At 36.1% G+C, this 17,926-nt stretch overlaps 1 protein-coding gene across 1 annotated transcript; it reads right to left on the bottom strand.

Annotated features, from left to right (window-relative positions):
- Positions 1 to 7,350: 7,350 nt before the first annotated feature.
- LOC141685819 (uncharacterized) lies at positions 7,351 to 17,545 on the bottom strand. Its single transcript, XM_074490899.1, has 4 exons — positions 17,527 to 17,545; positions 10,027 to 10,613; positions 8,838 to 9,015; positions 7,351 to 8,023 (listed from the first exon to the last, which is right to left on the bottom strand). Exons 1-4 carry the CDS (start codon positions 17,543 to 17,545, stop codon positions 7,977 to 7,979), a joined length of 831 nt encoding a protein of 276 aa, XP_074347000.1. The 3' UTR covers positions 7,351 to 7,976.
- Positions 17,546 to 17,926: the final 381 nt, after the last annotated feature.

Genomic DNA, 17,926 nt, shown 5'->3' with positions numbered 1-17,926 from the left:
TAGAGCTGTTTCTCCCCTGTATTACCCTCAGGCAGAGTGTGTTCAACAGTAGTCTTCCTTGGTTCCGCCTCTTTCTCCTTTTGTTTCTCTTCTCCATCTTCAACTTCAGCTTCTCCATCTTTTGCTTTTTCAGCTTCAACAACTTTTCCAAACCTTAAGGTAATAACTTTGACTTTTTCTTTAGCTTCCTTCCTTCCTGGCACTTCAGTATCGCTGGGAAGTGTGCCAGGTTGACGATTGAGCACGTCATTGGCTATTTGACCGATTTGATTCTCCAAGGTCTTGATAGAAACAACCTGTCTTTTGCACAATAGCTTTAGCTCCTCAAAATCAGCACTAGAAGGTGGAGCAACACCTCCTTATTGAGGATATGATTGCCTTTGAGCATATTGCTGAGGTTGCTGGAATCCAGGTGGATTAAACTGTTTACTTATAGCTTGCTGATATGGTTGCTGAACAGCATTCTGATTGTTGCTCCAGCTGAAATTGGGATGATTTCTATTATTAGGATGATAAGTAGCTAGCACAGGCTGCTGCGGTCGCTGATAATTGTTCACATACTGAACAGATTCATTAACAAGAGAACACTGATCTGTAGCATGAGAGCCTGTATAAAGCTCACAGACCATAGCTATCTGATTGACTCCATAGTTGGCTAAAGAATCGACCTTCAAAGACAGCGCTTGGAGCTGCGCTGCAATAGCTGTAGCTGCATCAACTTCTAGAATGCTTGCTACCTTCCCAGACATCATCCTTTGAGTTGGGTTTTGATGCTTATTTGCAGCCATTATTTCAATGAGATTATAGGCTTTAGTATAGCTTTTAGCCCACAAGGCGCCTCCAGCTGCTGCATCGAGCATGGGCCGAGATTGGGCCCCCAAACCATTGTAGAACCCAGTGATCACCATCCAGTCAGGAATACCATGATGTGGACACTTTCTCAACATCTCCTTATAGCATTCCCAAGCTTCGCACATAGATTCTGTTGGTTGTTGTGCAAACTGAGTAAGAGCACTCCTCATAGCTGCAGTCTTTGCCATTGGATAAAACTTCACTGGAAACTTTTGCGCAAGATCTTCCCAAGTAGTGATGAACCCAGCTGGTAAAGAATGTAACCAGTCCTTATCTTTATCCCTCAGTGAGAATGGGAAAAGCCTCATCTTGATAGCCTCATCAGTGACACCATTATATTTGAAAGTACTGCAGTTCTCGACAAAATTCCTGATATGCATGTTGGGATCTTCAGTCGCAGCAACTCCGAAAGAAATAGAATTCTGCACCATCTGAATAGTGCCCGGCTTGATTTTAAAAGTATTAGCCTGAATAGCCAGATGAATGATGATTGACTGAATGTCATCAATTTTAGGCTGAGAAAAGTCCATAAGAGCTGGATCCGCTGGAACTATACGATCTCCCATGATTACCGATTCTTTCTTTTCACTCTCTTTATCCGAATCTTCAAAATCTAACTTCTCCAGAATATCAAGAACTGAATCTTTCTCCTCAGCCATATCTAGAGTCCTCTTGCGAGAACGTGTTTGCATAAACGCTCGCTAGATTACCTGAAACACAACCAGAAACAATAAGTAACAAGTCTTAATCAATGAGTCCTAATGATCACTGATGGCAAGTACATAAACTAAATAAATTAACACCGAAGTCCCTGACAGCGGCGCCAAAAACTTGTTAGGGCGAAAACACGCGCTAAAATTCATGCAAGTATAAGCGTTCCGAAGTAGTATAAGTTATAAATCGGATTAGTTCCCACAGAGACTCAGACTAATTATATTTAATTAACACTTACTCACCAATGTATGATTACTTCTCAATGTCAAGACAATAACACTTAAGGTCGATTAACTAATTATTAATTACGATTAACTACGAGAATTGAACACATAAATAACACTTGAATTAACAATATTAAACACACATGAGATTATAACTTCATTACTACTCCAATCAATAGTCATTGTTATTACCCTTAGCATGTAACAGTGATGATATTAATCGAACAACACGAAACTGATAAAAGCCAACTTTCGTTGCACAAATACCATTCTACCAAGCATCCACAATTAAGATAGAAGTTGAATAGGCATCAATTATGTTGAGACCCTATATGTCTACAGAATTTGACAATATAACGATTTAAGCGCAAGTTATTCATTATGATTACACAGGGGAAGTAAAACGGTTAGAGTTACCCACTAATCATGTATACAATACATGAACCTATGCTAGCATGTCAAGTTCTAAATCTCAAGATTCACTTTCACTTCACAAGAGATTAACATGCTATCTTATATGTTCACGACGCACATAAGACGAATAAGCACAACCTATACTAGTTATCATACAACCATCACTTACCAAGGTATTAAACAATTAACTAAAGAAATCCATAGTAAATCCGCTACGACCCCATGATCACGATTAGCCCATGATAGAACTCATCGTCACCATGGGTTCATATAAAAACACGATAATAACACGACAATATAAACTAATAAAATACTTATTAAAACCAGAGTACGTCACAAGAGTATTAAGGTTCAAAGTAAAGAAAACTAGCATCTACTGTTACAACGAATAAAAGAATCACAAGATAATGTATGATTCCTCTTCTTCGTTGTTGTGTGCTAAAACGGTCTTCTTATTCTTCTCTCCTTGCTCCTTGCTTGATTGATACTTGATCCTTGTTGCTTGTTATTGTGAAACGTCTCTCAAGTAGGTTTATATAAGAGTCCACAAGAAACAGCGCCGTTAGAAGCCCAGTAGAATACGAATTAAAAATCCAGAATTAATTTTCTCGACCCCAGGCGGCCGCCCCAGGTCCCAAGCGGGTGCCTGCACCTCCAGGCGGTCGCCCCACATCCCAGGAGGGCGCCTGGACAGTTTCTGGAAAAATCAACTTTTTGCTCCTGATTTTGCTGATTTCTTCGCACAACTCTCCGCAACTGATTCCAAGTACTTACCTAGGCTTATTTTGATGAAATCCCCTTAAATTCACAAGTCTGATTTCTTCGCACAACTCCCTGCAACTAATTCCAAGTACTTACCTAGGCTTATTTTGATGCAATCCCCCTAAATTCGCAAGTTATACCCTGAAATGCAAAGACACTAGAAAAACGCATCAAATACACAAAATACTTCATTTTAAGACATCAATTCAAGCCATTATAAGATGTTCTAAGTGGTATAAAATGCCACTTATCAGGAGGCTATATGTATACAAAGGTAAATGGGCTGAACAACTACCATGGGTGTTGTGGTCAGATAGGACTACCCCAAAGACGTCTACAGGACAGACGCCTTTCAGCTTGGTATATGAAACGGAAGCAGTCTTGATACCTACAACAAGGTATGGACTAGCTACATACGAATCTAATCATGCTGAGTTGACACACAATTTGGACACCTCATGGCCAAACTACGATTAGCATCATATCAACACAAGGTGTCCAATAGTTATAACACGAATATCCACATAAGGACCTTTGTAACCGCCGACTTAGTCCTACGGAAAGTGTTCCCCAACACTTTGGACACGAATGCAGGCAAGTTTGCTGACACATGGGAAGAACCTTACCTGATTGATGATGTTTTAGGACGAAGAGCTTACAAATTGTCAACATTGGACGGTGTCCAAGTCCCAAGGAGTTGGAATGCACATCATTTGAAGAAATAACACATGTAACACTCTCTATAATAAATTAGTCTTATAGGACTTAGTTATGTTTGAATAAGTCATTAGGACGCTTGTTATTTTAGGATTTAGTGCGTACTTTGCATTCTTAGGTATTCATTTTCACCTTGTGCTTTTTATTTTTCAAATAAAAACATGTGGCTCTTTTCTATCATTTCTTTGCATTACAACTCCATGATTTTAGCATGCTAATTGTTTATCAGCTAAATAAAAACCGTGAAGGAATAAACAAAAATGCTTGACAATTGGAATAGAAATGTAATTATTCCAAAAACCAGCAAGGGGCTGATCACCTCACCACGTGCTAACAAATCACCTTCTTACAAAAAGAAAAATACATGAAATACACGACAAGTAAGGGATACGATATCCTAAAACTTCTCAACATCATGTGAAAGTCACATTTGAGTTCGCTTCAAGACAAGGAAGGCCTCTTAGCAACTCATTACTATGCAGGCATCGACGAACAACAAGATATACAGATTTGCAATACATCAAAGTAACAACTTAAAACATCTTTTATATACATGATCTTATGTCTTGAAACAGAAATAAAGAGAAAATTTAGTTATGATCGAAAATAACATGGCATAAATCATGACAAACAACGTAAGGAAACAATTCAAAACAATTCAATTCTCCAAAGAACATAAAGTTTGATAAAGCAAGACATCAACTCCCCATGACAGAGCAAACCAGGAATGCATAAGGAAGAACAAGTTCAACAAAATGACTTAAAACAACGTTTGCACAATAATAAAGCAATAATCAATTTTCGCCTGGGACAAGATTAGCAGAAATTATTGCAAGAGGGGCCACAAGCTCATCCTCCTCATTAAGGGCCTTTAACTCACCCTCTGCAAAGTCTAAATCATCAATTGCAAAGGCATCATCTGGAAACTGCTATTGTAGATCTTCACTGTCTCTTTCATATCACATACATTCCACTCGCCATGAGAATACTCCAACATAGTCTCCACACGTGTGCGCATGATTTTCTGTTTAGAAACCTCATTAGCTTCTTCACGCATCTCAGATTCCAGGGATTGAACTTTGGTAGCAAACTCGTCAAACTCCTTCTAAATTACTTTAGCCATCTTGAGTTTTTCAGCTGCTTTCTCAAGTGCAACACGAAGTTTTTCAGGACAGGCCTTGTGCTCCATTTCAAGTTGGGAGAACTTTTCAAACTCCTTTTTATAAAGCTCACGAAGAGCCATAGCATTTTAGAGAACCTGCAGAGGAAGAAAGATAAATTAATGGATAAGACAAGACCAAGAAACAACGTGCAATAAAAAATATATAGAGATTAGATTGTACATGAAAGGCGTGTCCAAATGTCTCATCAAGTGTTTGGCTGACACCTCTAGCAGAACAACCATCTATGCTTTGTGGAAGAAGGAGATCTCACAAATGAGGGGCAAATTGTGACGACTTAGCATCAACCTCATAGCTATAAAATATAAGAGGCATGAAGGAGTTAGACTTGTCATGATTGGAAGAACTAGAGGGACCTGTTTTGGTTTTCTTGAAGGGTGGACTGAGAGTTGGACTTAACAACAATGGGGCTTTAGACGACTCGGTACCAGTAGATTTGTCGTCCCGAAATCTCCTCGAAAACAAATCCTTACTTGGTACTAGGAGAGGTTTAATCACGGGTGGCTTGAACTCTACAATCAAGAAAAAGTGTTCAATATGCATTAAAATTATGAGGGAAAAACACATGCATGCGAAAAGATACGACAACAAGATGAGGGTGCGACGTATACCTTTTGCATAGGCATGACCGGAGCTCATCTCGAGTTAGATCCCTTCGTCTTTGGGGCTGTCATGTGATTCTGAAGAAAGACTCATTACAGAGTTTGACGGCTTGACAACATGGCTAATAGTAAGTTTGCTCCTAGTTCTACTGGCAGCACTCTTGTGAACGACCTTGTCGTCACCATCAAGCTCATCTTTTTTCTTACCTTTTTTCATCCTCATAACATAATCATCGACGTCTACAAGGCTGGCATTACGAATAGGCCTATGAAGGCAATTCGGCCACAATCTATAAGCAATGGGCAAAGCCATAATTTTCTCAACAACATCCTTAGTAACAGTGATTTCCTCATCAAAGTCAAAGTTGGGTTCTACAATATACACGATTGATGCAGTTAAAGGATGAAAGAATAAAGACATGTGGCACGCAAAATAAAAGAACATATGGTGACATCAAAAAACAAGAACATATGGCAGGAACATAAAAATTCATCTCGATTGAAGAAACAAAACACGACATATAATGGAAATAAATGAAAATTGAAAGGGAATTTCGAAATAACCTTTAGAATTTCAGCGATCAAGGAGGCAGTCGGCTTCTTCACCCAAAGATTTCTTGTCAACAAAGAAGTAGTCCAGCTTCCAACCCCCTTCAAGTTGTTCGAAAAACAATACCTTCCACCACCAAACTTCTTGAGCCCGTAAGAGTATTTGATGACATTGATATCAATGCCCAGGGAATGTTTGGATTCAACGGCCTCCAGACACGCCAATGTTCTCCATGCAGATAGCATGAGATGTCGAGAGAGCTCAGAACATCAAGAACAAGGCTGGGGAGAGGAAATACCCTGCCAATTTCGAAGGGATAATAGTAGAAGCAGACCCAATTTTCCTTATACCCGTCTGCATGCACCTCGGGAGGAGGAATTACAGCTACAACATCACTGTGGAAGAGAAGGTTGGCCTCTTCGAACTTCTCTTTTTTGAGACTATTGGCTTTGTTGTCACAGGGATCTAAGATGTTAGTAGGAACCCACTCTAATTTCTCACTAACATCGTCACAAACATCAGCATTACGGGAAGCAGATGCCTTAGTATATTTTTTAACCATGGTTGAAGGAGTAGGAGAAGGTGAGAAGCAAATGAAAATGGACGGGTTTTGGAGGAAGGCTATATAAAATTGATTGGGACTTGATAAGTTTTGAAAGGATTTTGATAAGTGAAAAAAGATTAAAGGATACACTTGGGAAGAGGGATAAACAATGAGGGAAACGAGGAGTTGCGTGTCAGGTTCAAAGAATGCAGCTGTTGAATAAATTTATCAATTAAACTAATTGATAAATTTAGGGGCTATTGTTGTGTCATGAAGTAATAAGCAAGTGGGCCAAAACAAAAATAGGTTGGATTAAGACTTGTTGGGCCAAAGGACGAGACATGGGGGTTGGTTAGTGAATGAAGGAGGCCAAAGAAGAATTCAAAACAGAGCCGCATAAATTGTATAACGACAGCAAGACTAATTCAACTAGTAACAAACATGCAGGTGGACAAGGGAGAAAAATAAGGATCATTGGAGGATAGGGTTGATTTTTGAACATAACTATCATACTATAAGAAGAGAGGACAGAGGGGGTGAATAACACAGACAGACAGATCGAGAAAAAAATAAAGTATTAGTCTTGTACTTGTAGCTCAAAGATTGTAATCTTTATTAGTAAATTTACTTGTTGGGACGACATCTCACCTGCTGTTTTTTACCTCTTTACGCGATTTTCAGCATCACCAAAATCTCGTCTTCTTATTTATTTTTCGAAAGCTATATTATAACATATAAATCAAACTTAGAATTAAACCCAAAAACATACCAAAACAACACCCCTCCACTTTGTTTTTTTTTTTAAAAAAAAGAACATGTCCGGAGAAATAGCTGAGTCCTGCTTTTTCGCCTTCTCACCAAACGTTTTCGAGCTGCTTTCTAATTGGAATATCCCCTTGTACTTCTGGCTGGTTGTGGAAGTCTGATACAAACTAATAAACTGAAATCCTATCTTTTTCCAGAATAAGCGTTTCCACAAGTCACCCAGCGAATATTGGATTCTGTTCTTCCTGAATTGTGATCAACTTTGAAACATTTTAAAGTGCCGGCAAAAAATAATGAGATAAGCGCGTGAAAAGGAAGAAGAATGATAAAAAATGCCAATGTACAAAGTCTCAATTTTAAACCCAAGTAATATATCAAGCCCCCAAACAGTCTGCTTCGCTGCAATGCTTCAACTTAAAAACTTGTGCTGGAAATATGAAATACTAGTGCAAAGGATTGGCCTAGAAAATGAACTGTCAATGAGTAATCAAAATAGAAACTTCAGATTGTCATGCTCATATTTCTCATCATCATGTGGGCAGAAACTCAGAGAACATCCTTTGCTGTCAAACTTCGAATGGCTTTGCTTGGTCCTTTCTTTTCATAAGTGGACCGTTTTTCTGAGACCTTGTTTCTTGAAACATGCTTGCTTCATCCTTTCTTCTCATAAGTGGATGGGTTTTCTGACTTCTTGTTTCCTGAAACATGCTTTCATCTGTTATAATTAAATATAAATTTGTGGTAATTTGTTTAAACCGTTCTGCATGGTTGGAAACAAGAGATAAATAAACACGGTGAATCTACAAAATTTATTGTTTGAAATTTGGAGGCTAATTGAATGAAGTGCATTGCATGTTTGATGCACATGATATATAACAGTTGCACAAATATTCATCTCGAAACTACTAGATGATGGAGGTATAAAAAAACAGAAGTATAGGTAGTACCGTATGACTTATAATTGTTTCAGTAATTATTTCAACATAAAAATACAGTGATAGGATTATGCTATTATACGATATAAATTGAGCTATATTTTCATTCAATTATGGTGAATTTTTCCTAAGAGTCCTCAGTGCCTGTGCGGGTAACAGTCCGTGAATCCTTTTCTTGCCTAAAATTTTCGTTTAAAAGAAGAATTTTCCTTCATACCGGACAATGATAGGTTGATGGCGTTGTTTTGGAAAATATTCCTTCCTTGTAATGATAATTTCGGGCTTGTCAGATGAACATATAATGCAACTTGATGTAATTTTCCTTAAAATAATCATGGTCTTGTTCAGGTTTAGTTTGAAAACTGCTAACCAGTTTAACTTATTCTTCAGATTAAGACTGGTGGAAAAGTCCTTTTCAACAGAAGTTCTAAAATGCGCGGAAAAGGCTGATATTCTTGTAGCTAGTAACTAAAATTTAGGATTTAATTCATCTAAATTGCCATATATTTGGGTCCATTAGAAATTCAAACCATGACTTGATCCATAAATCACCAATTTACATAGATTAATTATTTACCTTTGATGATCTGTGCAGAAGGCGAATTTCCGAGCAAGTAGCTGGTGATCAATTTATTGTCGGAGCTGGTTGGCTCAATATATGGCCCTCGACAGTGCAGGTGAAGAAACTTGAGGTTACCAAAGGGAGAAGGAGAGGGCTGATGATGTACTGCAAATACTAGAAACTGCTGGAGCACCTAGGAAGGTAAACAAACATGTAAGTTTAATCACAGTACCTTCAATTGTATTACATAATTAATCAAATACTAAGCAGTGAAATGCATTTAACTTACTTTGAGGAAAATTCCTAAATTTAACTTTTTTAAACTATGTAGTTTTATCCATAAACTGCACTCCTATTTTCCAACTAACTTAATCCTGAACTGCTTATAACAATTAGTTTCCACCTAACCTAGCTATCGATCCGAATTTGCTCAACCTAATTTTGAAAATAATGCAGTATTGCGTACATGTAGCGAATGATTTCTTTAAACAAACAGAAGAAGAAAACAGAGATATACCATCACCTATATCTAGAAAATAAAAAAATGGATATAGATTCCCAAGCAATATACAAGCCTTTAAAAAACATAAATTAGATGAGAACGAAAGCAATTACAACACACAAGGGTGAAAGTTCCTACCTATTCATAATCCTACTGGGATCTAACAAATGAATTACAATTTGTAATTCACTTCTTGGCAGAGTCCAAAGCCTCCAGCCTCATCCTAAAATGTTGACAACACCAATCCTACTACTGAGAATTAATGGCTTGAGTTTTTGAGTGATTAAACTAGCCTCTGTAAATTCGTCACGCTGTACCCACAAGGACCATAATCTTTTAAATTCATGAAGCCTTCTGGCTTCAGAAATCAAGTCTCCTAATATTAGTTCTCTGACAACCCTTATTAAATTGTCGTCGTATGAACTAATTGCCTTACCGTTTAAAGTCTTCTGAGCCGTAACTACGTGGAAAAGCAACAATTTTATTGATAATTATCTTGGGCATAGGAAACTCACCGTCACTCTGAAACATCTCATGAGCTATTTCAATTGTATTACTAATGTCGACAGTGGAGTAATATCAATTTACAAGCAGAGTTTATGAATGGACACATGCAGAATAATTATACATTAAACTTATTGATCACATGAATATATATAGTATTGACTAAAGCCTCAAGTAAGAGAAAGCAAAAAAGGATGCCTGTATTGTTTCAATTGTAAGTCTGAGAAACGGAGTTTCCCTGACGGCATTCAATATAGTAGCCAAATTCTTCATAGCGTTGTTTCTCATCTTGTCATTATAACACCTCACGATGTTGTCCTTAATATGAAAATCAATATCAACTTCTTTTATACAAGGGAATCCATCCCCAGCAGAGAAGCCTTCAGGTACATGTTGAGACCAATATTTGAAGCATAATAGATTTGGCGCAGAAACAACAACCTTATGCCGAAAATTCGGGGCCAGTGTGAGAATTTTGAGATTAGGACAATCTATGGTGAAACTAAAAGAACCTACGGAGTTTCCAGCCAGAGTCAAATCCTTCAGATTCTCAAATCTCAAAATTTGTTGGACAACATAAACATCCTCAAGATGCAAAGAGGTTAAAGCGGGCAACGTCCACTTATCCGACGGAACTATACCTCTGCAATTTATGAGATGCAGGGTTTTAATGACTGCAGAATTTAGACAAGGATAACCAGATTCTGTAGGATAGAACTCCCCGTTACGTATGCGCAAATCCTCAACACTGTGAGAAAGTGCATACTCTAGACACTTTGCTAATTCTTAAATCACATAAGCATATTACAATTAACAATTAAATTAGGAGAACAGTTTGAGAAAACAAACAGAGATTGAATTTAATCTCGAGTCCAGAAAACTGTCTCCTTAAAGCAGTTTCGCCCCACACCATCCGTGTTTAGCGACCTGCTTCACAGGATAAAACGAGATATTAGTATAATCGATAGATCGAATATACTCTCAACGAACTTGAATTGAGCCCGAGAACTATCACCGGAATATTGGAAAAATAGACTAAAGAGACCGAGAATGAAAGAGATTACTCTTATTTCCTCGACTTAATAAAACTGATGCCCTAAGACTCTATTTATAAAGAGAGGCTTGAAAGGATTTGTTTTTCTTTTCGATGTGATACATGGTATTTATAAGAAAAACTAAGGAATAGGTTTGTACTGCCCTTGATGTGGTACAAAACCACTTTTCATATTAAAAGGTAAAACTTTGGAGCATCAGTTCTCATTCACCTTTTACTCATTTTGAGCGTGTAAATATGCGTTGGAATCCCCTCGAAGAGGAGAATACGTTCCAATAAATACACACCACTAACACATAATGTGTCTCACTCATATAGAGTCTCAAAATGATTCACAACTTAGTCTAAAATACTAAGTTTGTCCAACAATCCCCCACAAATGAGATTGATGGTCCAGTAGCACGCACCACATAGACAGACAGACGCGGAGCTTGACTTGGTGATAGTTCCGGCGGTTAGATATAGTATACGATAGGTAGAGAATGCTCCTTGAACCTTCACCTGAATAAGTATATCGACTTTACTGGTAGACAGTATGACGCGATGTCCTTGAACTGTTCGACCGTTTGTGTAAACGATGACATACTCATCACTATATCTTTCCTGACTCATTCAGTTCTCATGATTATGTCCATTTTGGCCCTGGAACATCGTCCTGGTTCTGCAAGAGTTTCTAAAAAATTGTGCCTCGCAATTCTCATTTGAAGCGGCCATACTTCTCTCTTACATAGGTGATCTTTATCTTATAGAGTAACCCGCATTTACTCAACCGAATATTATGTATTCAAACTTGAAATCCTTGTATTCGTCAAAGATCATTAAAAGCATAAAGCTTAACCTCGTACCTTACGGGTCTCACTGTTTCATCATCATAGAAATAGGCCAGGGGTTACCCCCACAGTGATTTGGTCATCATGATTTAGTTGTCCCATTGAACCAAGTTCTTGGGATCTCTAGTCAGCAAGGTTGGGTGTTCACCATGACGCCGTTAAGCAATAGGCAAGGCTCATTCCTCTCGATGATTTGACAACTATCTTTCGGTCTAACTAGATTCCCTTGGCTTAAACAGATTCACTCAGTTTAACCATCTGGTTAGTGGATCCAAACATTATCGTTTGACTTTACATAGTCAATCATATAATTCTCGTTGAGAATAGTTGTTTAATGGTATTATGTCTTCATCATAGATGTGAGACATACCATTTCATACACAATAATGTGAACTCCCAATTTGCATATTGTTTACACGATATATGCATATTGAAGACACATTTTCCTTGTCATTTAGGAATATCCTTACAAAGTGGCTATTCAGCCTTTTAACTGCATTTATTTTATGCACCAAACTCGTATTCCATCATGAATCGAGCTAAGTTTAGGATTTCCATGACACGGCTGCTAAGTGTGAAATGTATTCTCGAATGACTTTTAAGGTCTTAAAGTCAAATATCTAATTTACATACTATATTCACATAGTACAATTAGATATCTTTCGTATTGCAGTCCAAGCTCACGAGCACATATCATACACCTTAAATCTCATTGCAATCACTTCCAAGTGACCAATTTCCATTGTACTCATGCATCTACACAGTTTACCAACTGTGTAGCCTATGTCTAATTTTGTACAATTTTAAAAAGTACAACAGACTTGCAATCTTTCTTGAGAGATCCTTGTTCATCTACGCTTGGATAAATATAAATTCATTTTAGCTATGACAATTTTAGCTTCGTTGATCTCTTCAAAATTCACATCACCAACATGTGACATGTATCATTTAAAAATTTTAAAGTCACGAAGAATGTAATCTTCAAATCAAAACTTTTCAATCTCATCAAGATTTTCAGAGATGATCCTCTTGTCATTACTTCTCGTAATGATCAGATCACTCACATGCAATCAATTATGACTTGCATATCATGTATAAATAACATATGCACACTTGTCAATTCTCTGATTTTGAATCAGTTTGACATCTCATATTGACATATTTCACATTTATGAAATAACTTTACTAGTTATTACTTAAGGCTTCACTTGTTATTGATATTATCAGCTTTTAGCGTCCCAAAAACCAGCAATTTCAGTTTGCATCATTACCGAGTTTAAGCGTCCTTAAACTGGCAATCCTTATTCACATAGCAACCAATTTTGAGCGTCCTCAAAATGGCAACCATGTCATTTATTTGAAGCCATTGCTTATCATAGCAATATCAAATTTAATATGCCATTATTTCATGTCAATGTTGTTTCACTCAACATGATCACCGAAAATACAGATTTTCTACTCTTGCTTTATCTAGAGCAACCCTCGGGTTCACGTAAATAGATATTTCTCCAAATATCTATTTAGAAAGACCATCTCAATATTCATTGATCCACTTTTAAATTTCACAATACGATAATTTTAGTATCATCTTATTGAACCTTATTCTCAAAACTCGAGAATATTTCATAAATTATATAAGGTCATCACTTTTGACTGTAATATTTTATTATCAGTCTGACCTTATACTTCCTTCAGACCCAGATATATTTTCCCAATTTGAAAATTCATTTGGGTCCTAATGCTTCTATCTCGTAAGAAGATCTATATATTTTTTAAACAAGATTCTGTCAAACAGGACCACTCTCTCTATTTCTTAACATCCTTTCCCCCACAAAGGACATAGAGAGAACATGCACAATCCATTTTCTAGTACACGTGCTAGAAAATCTTGATTTATTGACTCTCAATAATAGTCAAATTTTCTCTTGATATATTCACTTATCAAGGAATTATACGAGAAGCGCATTGCTTCTATTAAATTTACGAGTTCACCTTCAAGCAAATTATCAAGACATTCGGGACTAGCAATTATCCAAGTCTTTTGCTCTCTGCAGGTTCATCCTCACATTCATCCAATAACTGTAAGTTCATTTAGATGACTTTTAATTACAGATCTACTAGGATCTACTAGCTTATCGCATAAGCATTCCTAAACTCTGTAATAGTATTCTTACGAATCTCAAAAATTAGATTCAGATATCGGATATTATTAGACTCAACCATTGTCTATGTATCCATCCAAAATATCTCAATTAATTTTGGATCTCATGCTACCAACAGAGGTATTGGTATCAAGTTTCGAGATACCCCCACATTTCAATTATTTTTAAGAATGTTTAATTACATTCCACTATTCATAGAAAATTCAATAATTTTCTATTTTAGATACCCCACAATTTTAATATTTTACAGAATGTCAGAAAACATTCCAAAACTAATAGGAAATTTAATTATTTCCTTCTGTGGTATCATGTTTAAGGAACGATTAGCCCTTCGTAACTAATATCCTCAAATTCAGTGATAGTCTGAGCTGATCACAATTGTTTTGCATCTCTCTCAGAGCGCAACTCAAGCATGCATCTACTCCATTTATTTAATGCGAGTAAGGTGTAACGACCTCATGAATATTCACGTTGCAAACAGAATTTGCCCGGTGATTATTCATCATCAAATTTATTCACTACCATCTTAATTATCTGTATTAAGTTGGATTTACCCTTGAGTTTATAGAGCACAAATCTCTCTATTTAGCTTCAATATTGACTCGACTACGAGTACGAGTGATAAATGTTTTACTATCAAACCAGACAGTAAACACGTATCGTGTCACTGCCTCTCATCTGAGCAGGTTTTACGTCATTCATTAAAACCTATAAGATTTTAATATCATGTTTAAAGAACTTCCCGTGGTTCTTATCATTAAAAATTCAATTACCGAATTTCTCTAAAATATTTACATGGTTCACACGAACCTACATTTCTGGCTCACCTACTGGTACAACCAGAAAAGGCCCATGGAAGAACATAAATCTTCAATAACCCCACATTCAGTGATCCTTGATCAACTGATGCGTTAGGGTTAACAACTTTTCGGATTCTCTCCGAAGTTCAACATAATTACTGATATCAATATTCATCGTATTAAGTATCATATGGATCACTATAATAGCCTCGTGTGTCACTGCCGCAGCAGACCAACACCAACACGTGAAATTACTATTTAACTGGAGGAAAAATCCAACCAGAAAAATATAATTTATGTGCCCACCCATAACCTGTACTCCAGGCCCATTAGGTTTTTTAATGTGGAGAATCTTGAGCAATTGTAAATCTGGTTCACTTCACCTGCACAACTCGTCACATTATTTAACAACAAACATGTTACTGCATTCTATCCAGTATTACAAGTTTGTGATATAACTCCATTATTAAAGATTAAACAATAATAATTGATGACTTATCATCACTCAACAATGATTAAAAAATTAATCACCAAATAATCAAGTTCCATCATGGAGGGTCACATTTATGTAGCCATATCATTTAATTGCATAGCAATATCATGTTATGAACTTGCAAACACGCATGTAAACTATAGCATATACGATTCTTGTATCAGTATACTGATAATTCCGAAATCAATTCAGAATTAAGAAACTCTAGCTTATATATATTATCAATCACCATGTTAACAAAACATAATAAGCTATCCATTAATAGCGAAAACATGGACGAATTATAAATTTGGGTTTAATCTACCAATTTATAATGATCAACCCGAGAGAGATGTCACCAAATATGTCCACTTTAATATAAGTTGATCATAAATCAATAACCATTAAAGCATCAATAGCCTTATAAGAAACCAATTATCCAACAATTTTGTGCTTACTTTTGTCTCGTACCTGTTATGCTTAAACAAAGCACCACTTAAAATCAAATTTATATTAATTTCAAGCGCATGGCAACAAGTGATCAAAGAAATTAACGCACTAAATTTGATTTAATTAATGAGGCAAATAATGGCCACTCATATACCCATAAATAAATCCAATTTAACCAATCAAATTGACTTTTGCGTCTACTCACAAGAAAGTATGAAAATTGAAGAAAACTGCTTCAATATTGTTATCAATCTTTTACGATAAAGACATTATTATATATATATATATTGAATATATAACTACTTCACAAGAACATTGCTAATTCTTAAATCACATAAGCATATGAGAATTAACAATTAAATTAGGAGAAGGGTTTGAGAAAACAAACAGAGATTGGATTTAATCTCGAGTCCAGAAAACTGTCTCCTTAAAGCAGTTTCATCCCGCACCATCCGTGTTTAGCGACCTGCTTCCCAGGATAAAACGAGATACTAGTATAATCAATAGATCGAATATACTCTCAGTGAACTTGAACTGAGCCCGAGAACTATCACCGAAATATTGGAAAAATTTAAGATTAAAGAGAACGAGAATGAAAGAGATGACTCTTATTTCCTCGACTTAATAAAACTGATGCCCTAAGACTCCATTTATAAAGAGAGGCTTGAAAGGACTTGTTTTTCGATGTGGTACATGGTATTTATAAGAAAAACTAAGGAATAGGTTTGTGCTACTCTTGATGTGGTACAAAACCACTTTTCATATTAAAAGGTAAAACTTTGGAACATCAGTTCTCATTCACCTTTTACTCATTTTGAACGTGTAAATATGCCTTGGAATTCCCTCGAAGAGGAGAATACGTTCCAATAAATACACACCCCTAACACATAATGTGTCATATAGAGTCTCAAAATGATTCACAACTTAGTCTAAAATACTAAGTTTGTCCAACAATAACAAGATGACAACCCACATTAACGGTTGAAATCGCATGTTCCTGATTGCGATATTTGAGAACATTAGTAACAAAGTTGAAAGTATAATCATAACTGAGCCAATCATAATGAATCGGTTCAATGTTGAGACATGGAAGAGTAGTCCATAGATATTTCCATCTTTTTGATAACACGGATGTCGTTACTGTGCGAGAATCGAGGCCGGAGAGGATTTGACAAAGCAGATCATCAGGCAATTTGCTGATATATCTTCTTGTTGTACAACACCTAACATCTTCGTAGCTTCTCCTAAAACCCTAGAGCAGAGTGTTTAAAATACGAGTTCTTTTGGGAATAACTGATCCACACAACCACGAACAAACTCCACCATAATATCCTGCGAGACGAATTTGAAGAAATAAATAACATACAATGATGCAAAGATAACTTTTAATATTTGTTATTTGAGGCTTAAATTACTAAAACTTGGACAATCGGCCACTGGCAAGTTGCTAGTCTCTAATCCACTTTTTGTTAAAGCTTCGTCGCATTTATAATAGGGCCTCAGTACATTTCCTTTCCAACAAAATTTTAACCCGTACGTCCAAATATTAATACATGTAATACAATTCATTAAAATAAATTTCATAAATAGGAAGCAGATGGAGTTGGTAAAAAGTATACCTTGATTAAAGTTGGTGTTTGGTAGGAGAACTGATGCGGATGGCCGAGGTCAGATCAACTCCGGATAATTGATGCAGGCATAGCGCTGGCTGTATGAGTGCAACAGTCGACAGATTTTTAGGGTTTTTTTTTTATTTAGGGTACTCATTTATAAATTTGGTATTCAATAGAATATATTTTTACGATACTCTTTTGTCAATTTCACTTGTTATTTATAAAATCAAATGACTACTCCAAAATATACTCAATGGGTAAATAAATTTATCTACGACCTTATTATTATATTCCCTCCGTCTCGCTGGATAGTTTACGTATACTATTTGCACGCATATTGACCCTTCTATAAATTATAGTTTCATAATGTTTTTTTTAAAATTTTTTTTGAATAAAAGTTTAAACATAAAACTTTTAATCAGATAAAAAAATTAAAAAAATATTATGAAATTATACTTTAAACGAGTATTGAAAAATGTGCCAAAAAATAACATAAACAATTCAATGGGACTGAGGAAGTATATTTTACTAGATCCATGACTATTCAATTAAATTAATTTGGACCAATTTACTAATCAAAGATATTTTTTGAAATTCAAATTTAAATTTATCAATCAAGATCTTGCCATGATTTTCTCGTATCATTCGTTATTTGTTAACACATACCCTGTTTTGGTTATATTTTAAATTTTGAATTTCAAATTATGAAAACTATAA

Source organism: Apium graveolens, chromosome 9 (assembly GCF_009905375.1).
Source record: "Apium graveolens cultivar Ventura chromosome 9, ASM990537v1, whole genome shotgun sequence".
In the NCBI taxonomy this organism is placed as follows: Eukaryota; Viridiplantae; Streptophyta; class Magnoliopsida; order Apiales; family Apiaceae; genus Apium; species Apium graveolens.
Note: the sequence above shows the minus strand (reverse complement) of the source record. Positions and strands in the feature narration are given on the sequence as shown.

Excerpts from the sequence above, each read along its gene's own strand:
- LOC141685819 (XM_074490899.1), bottom strand. Across the intron at positions 9,016-10,026 it reads TTACAATTGAAACAATACAG|GTGCTCCAGCAGTTTCTAGT; the intron begins GCATCCTTTTTT and ends TTACCTTCCTAG. Across the intron at positions 8,024-8,837 it reads TTCTGCACAGATCATCAAAG|GAAACAAGAAGTCAGAAAAC; the intron begins GTAAATAATTAA and ends AGCATGTTTCAG.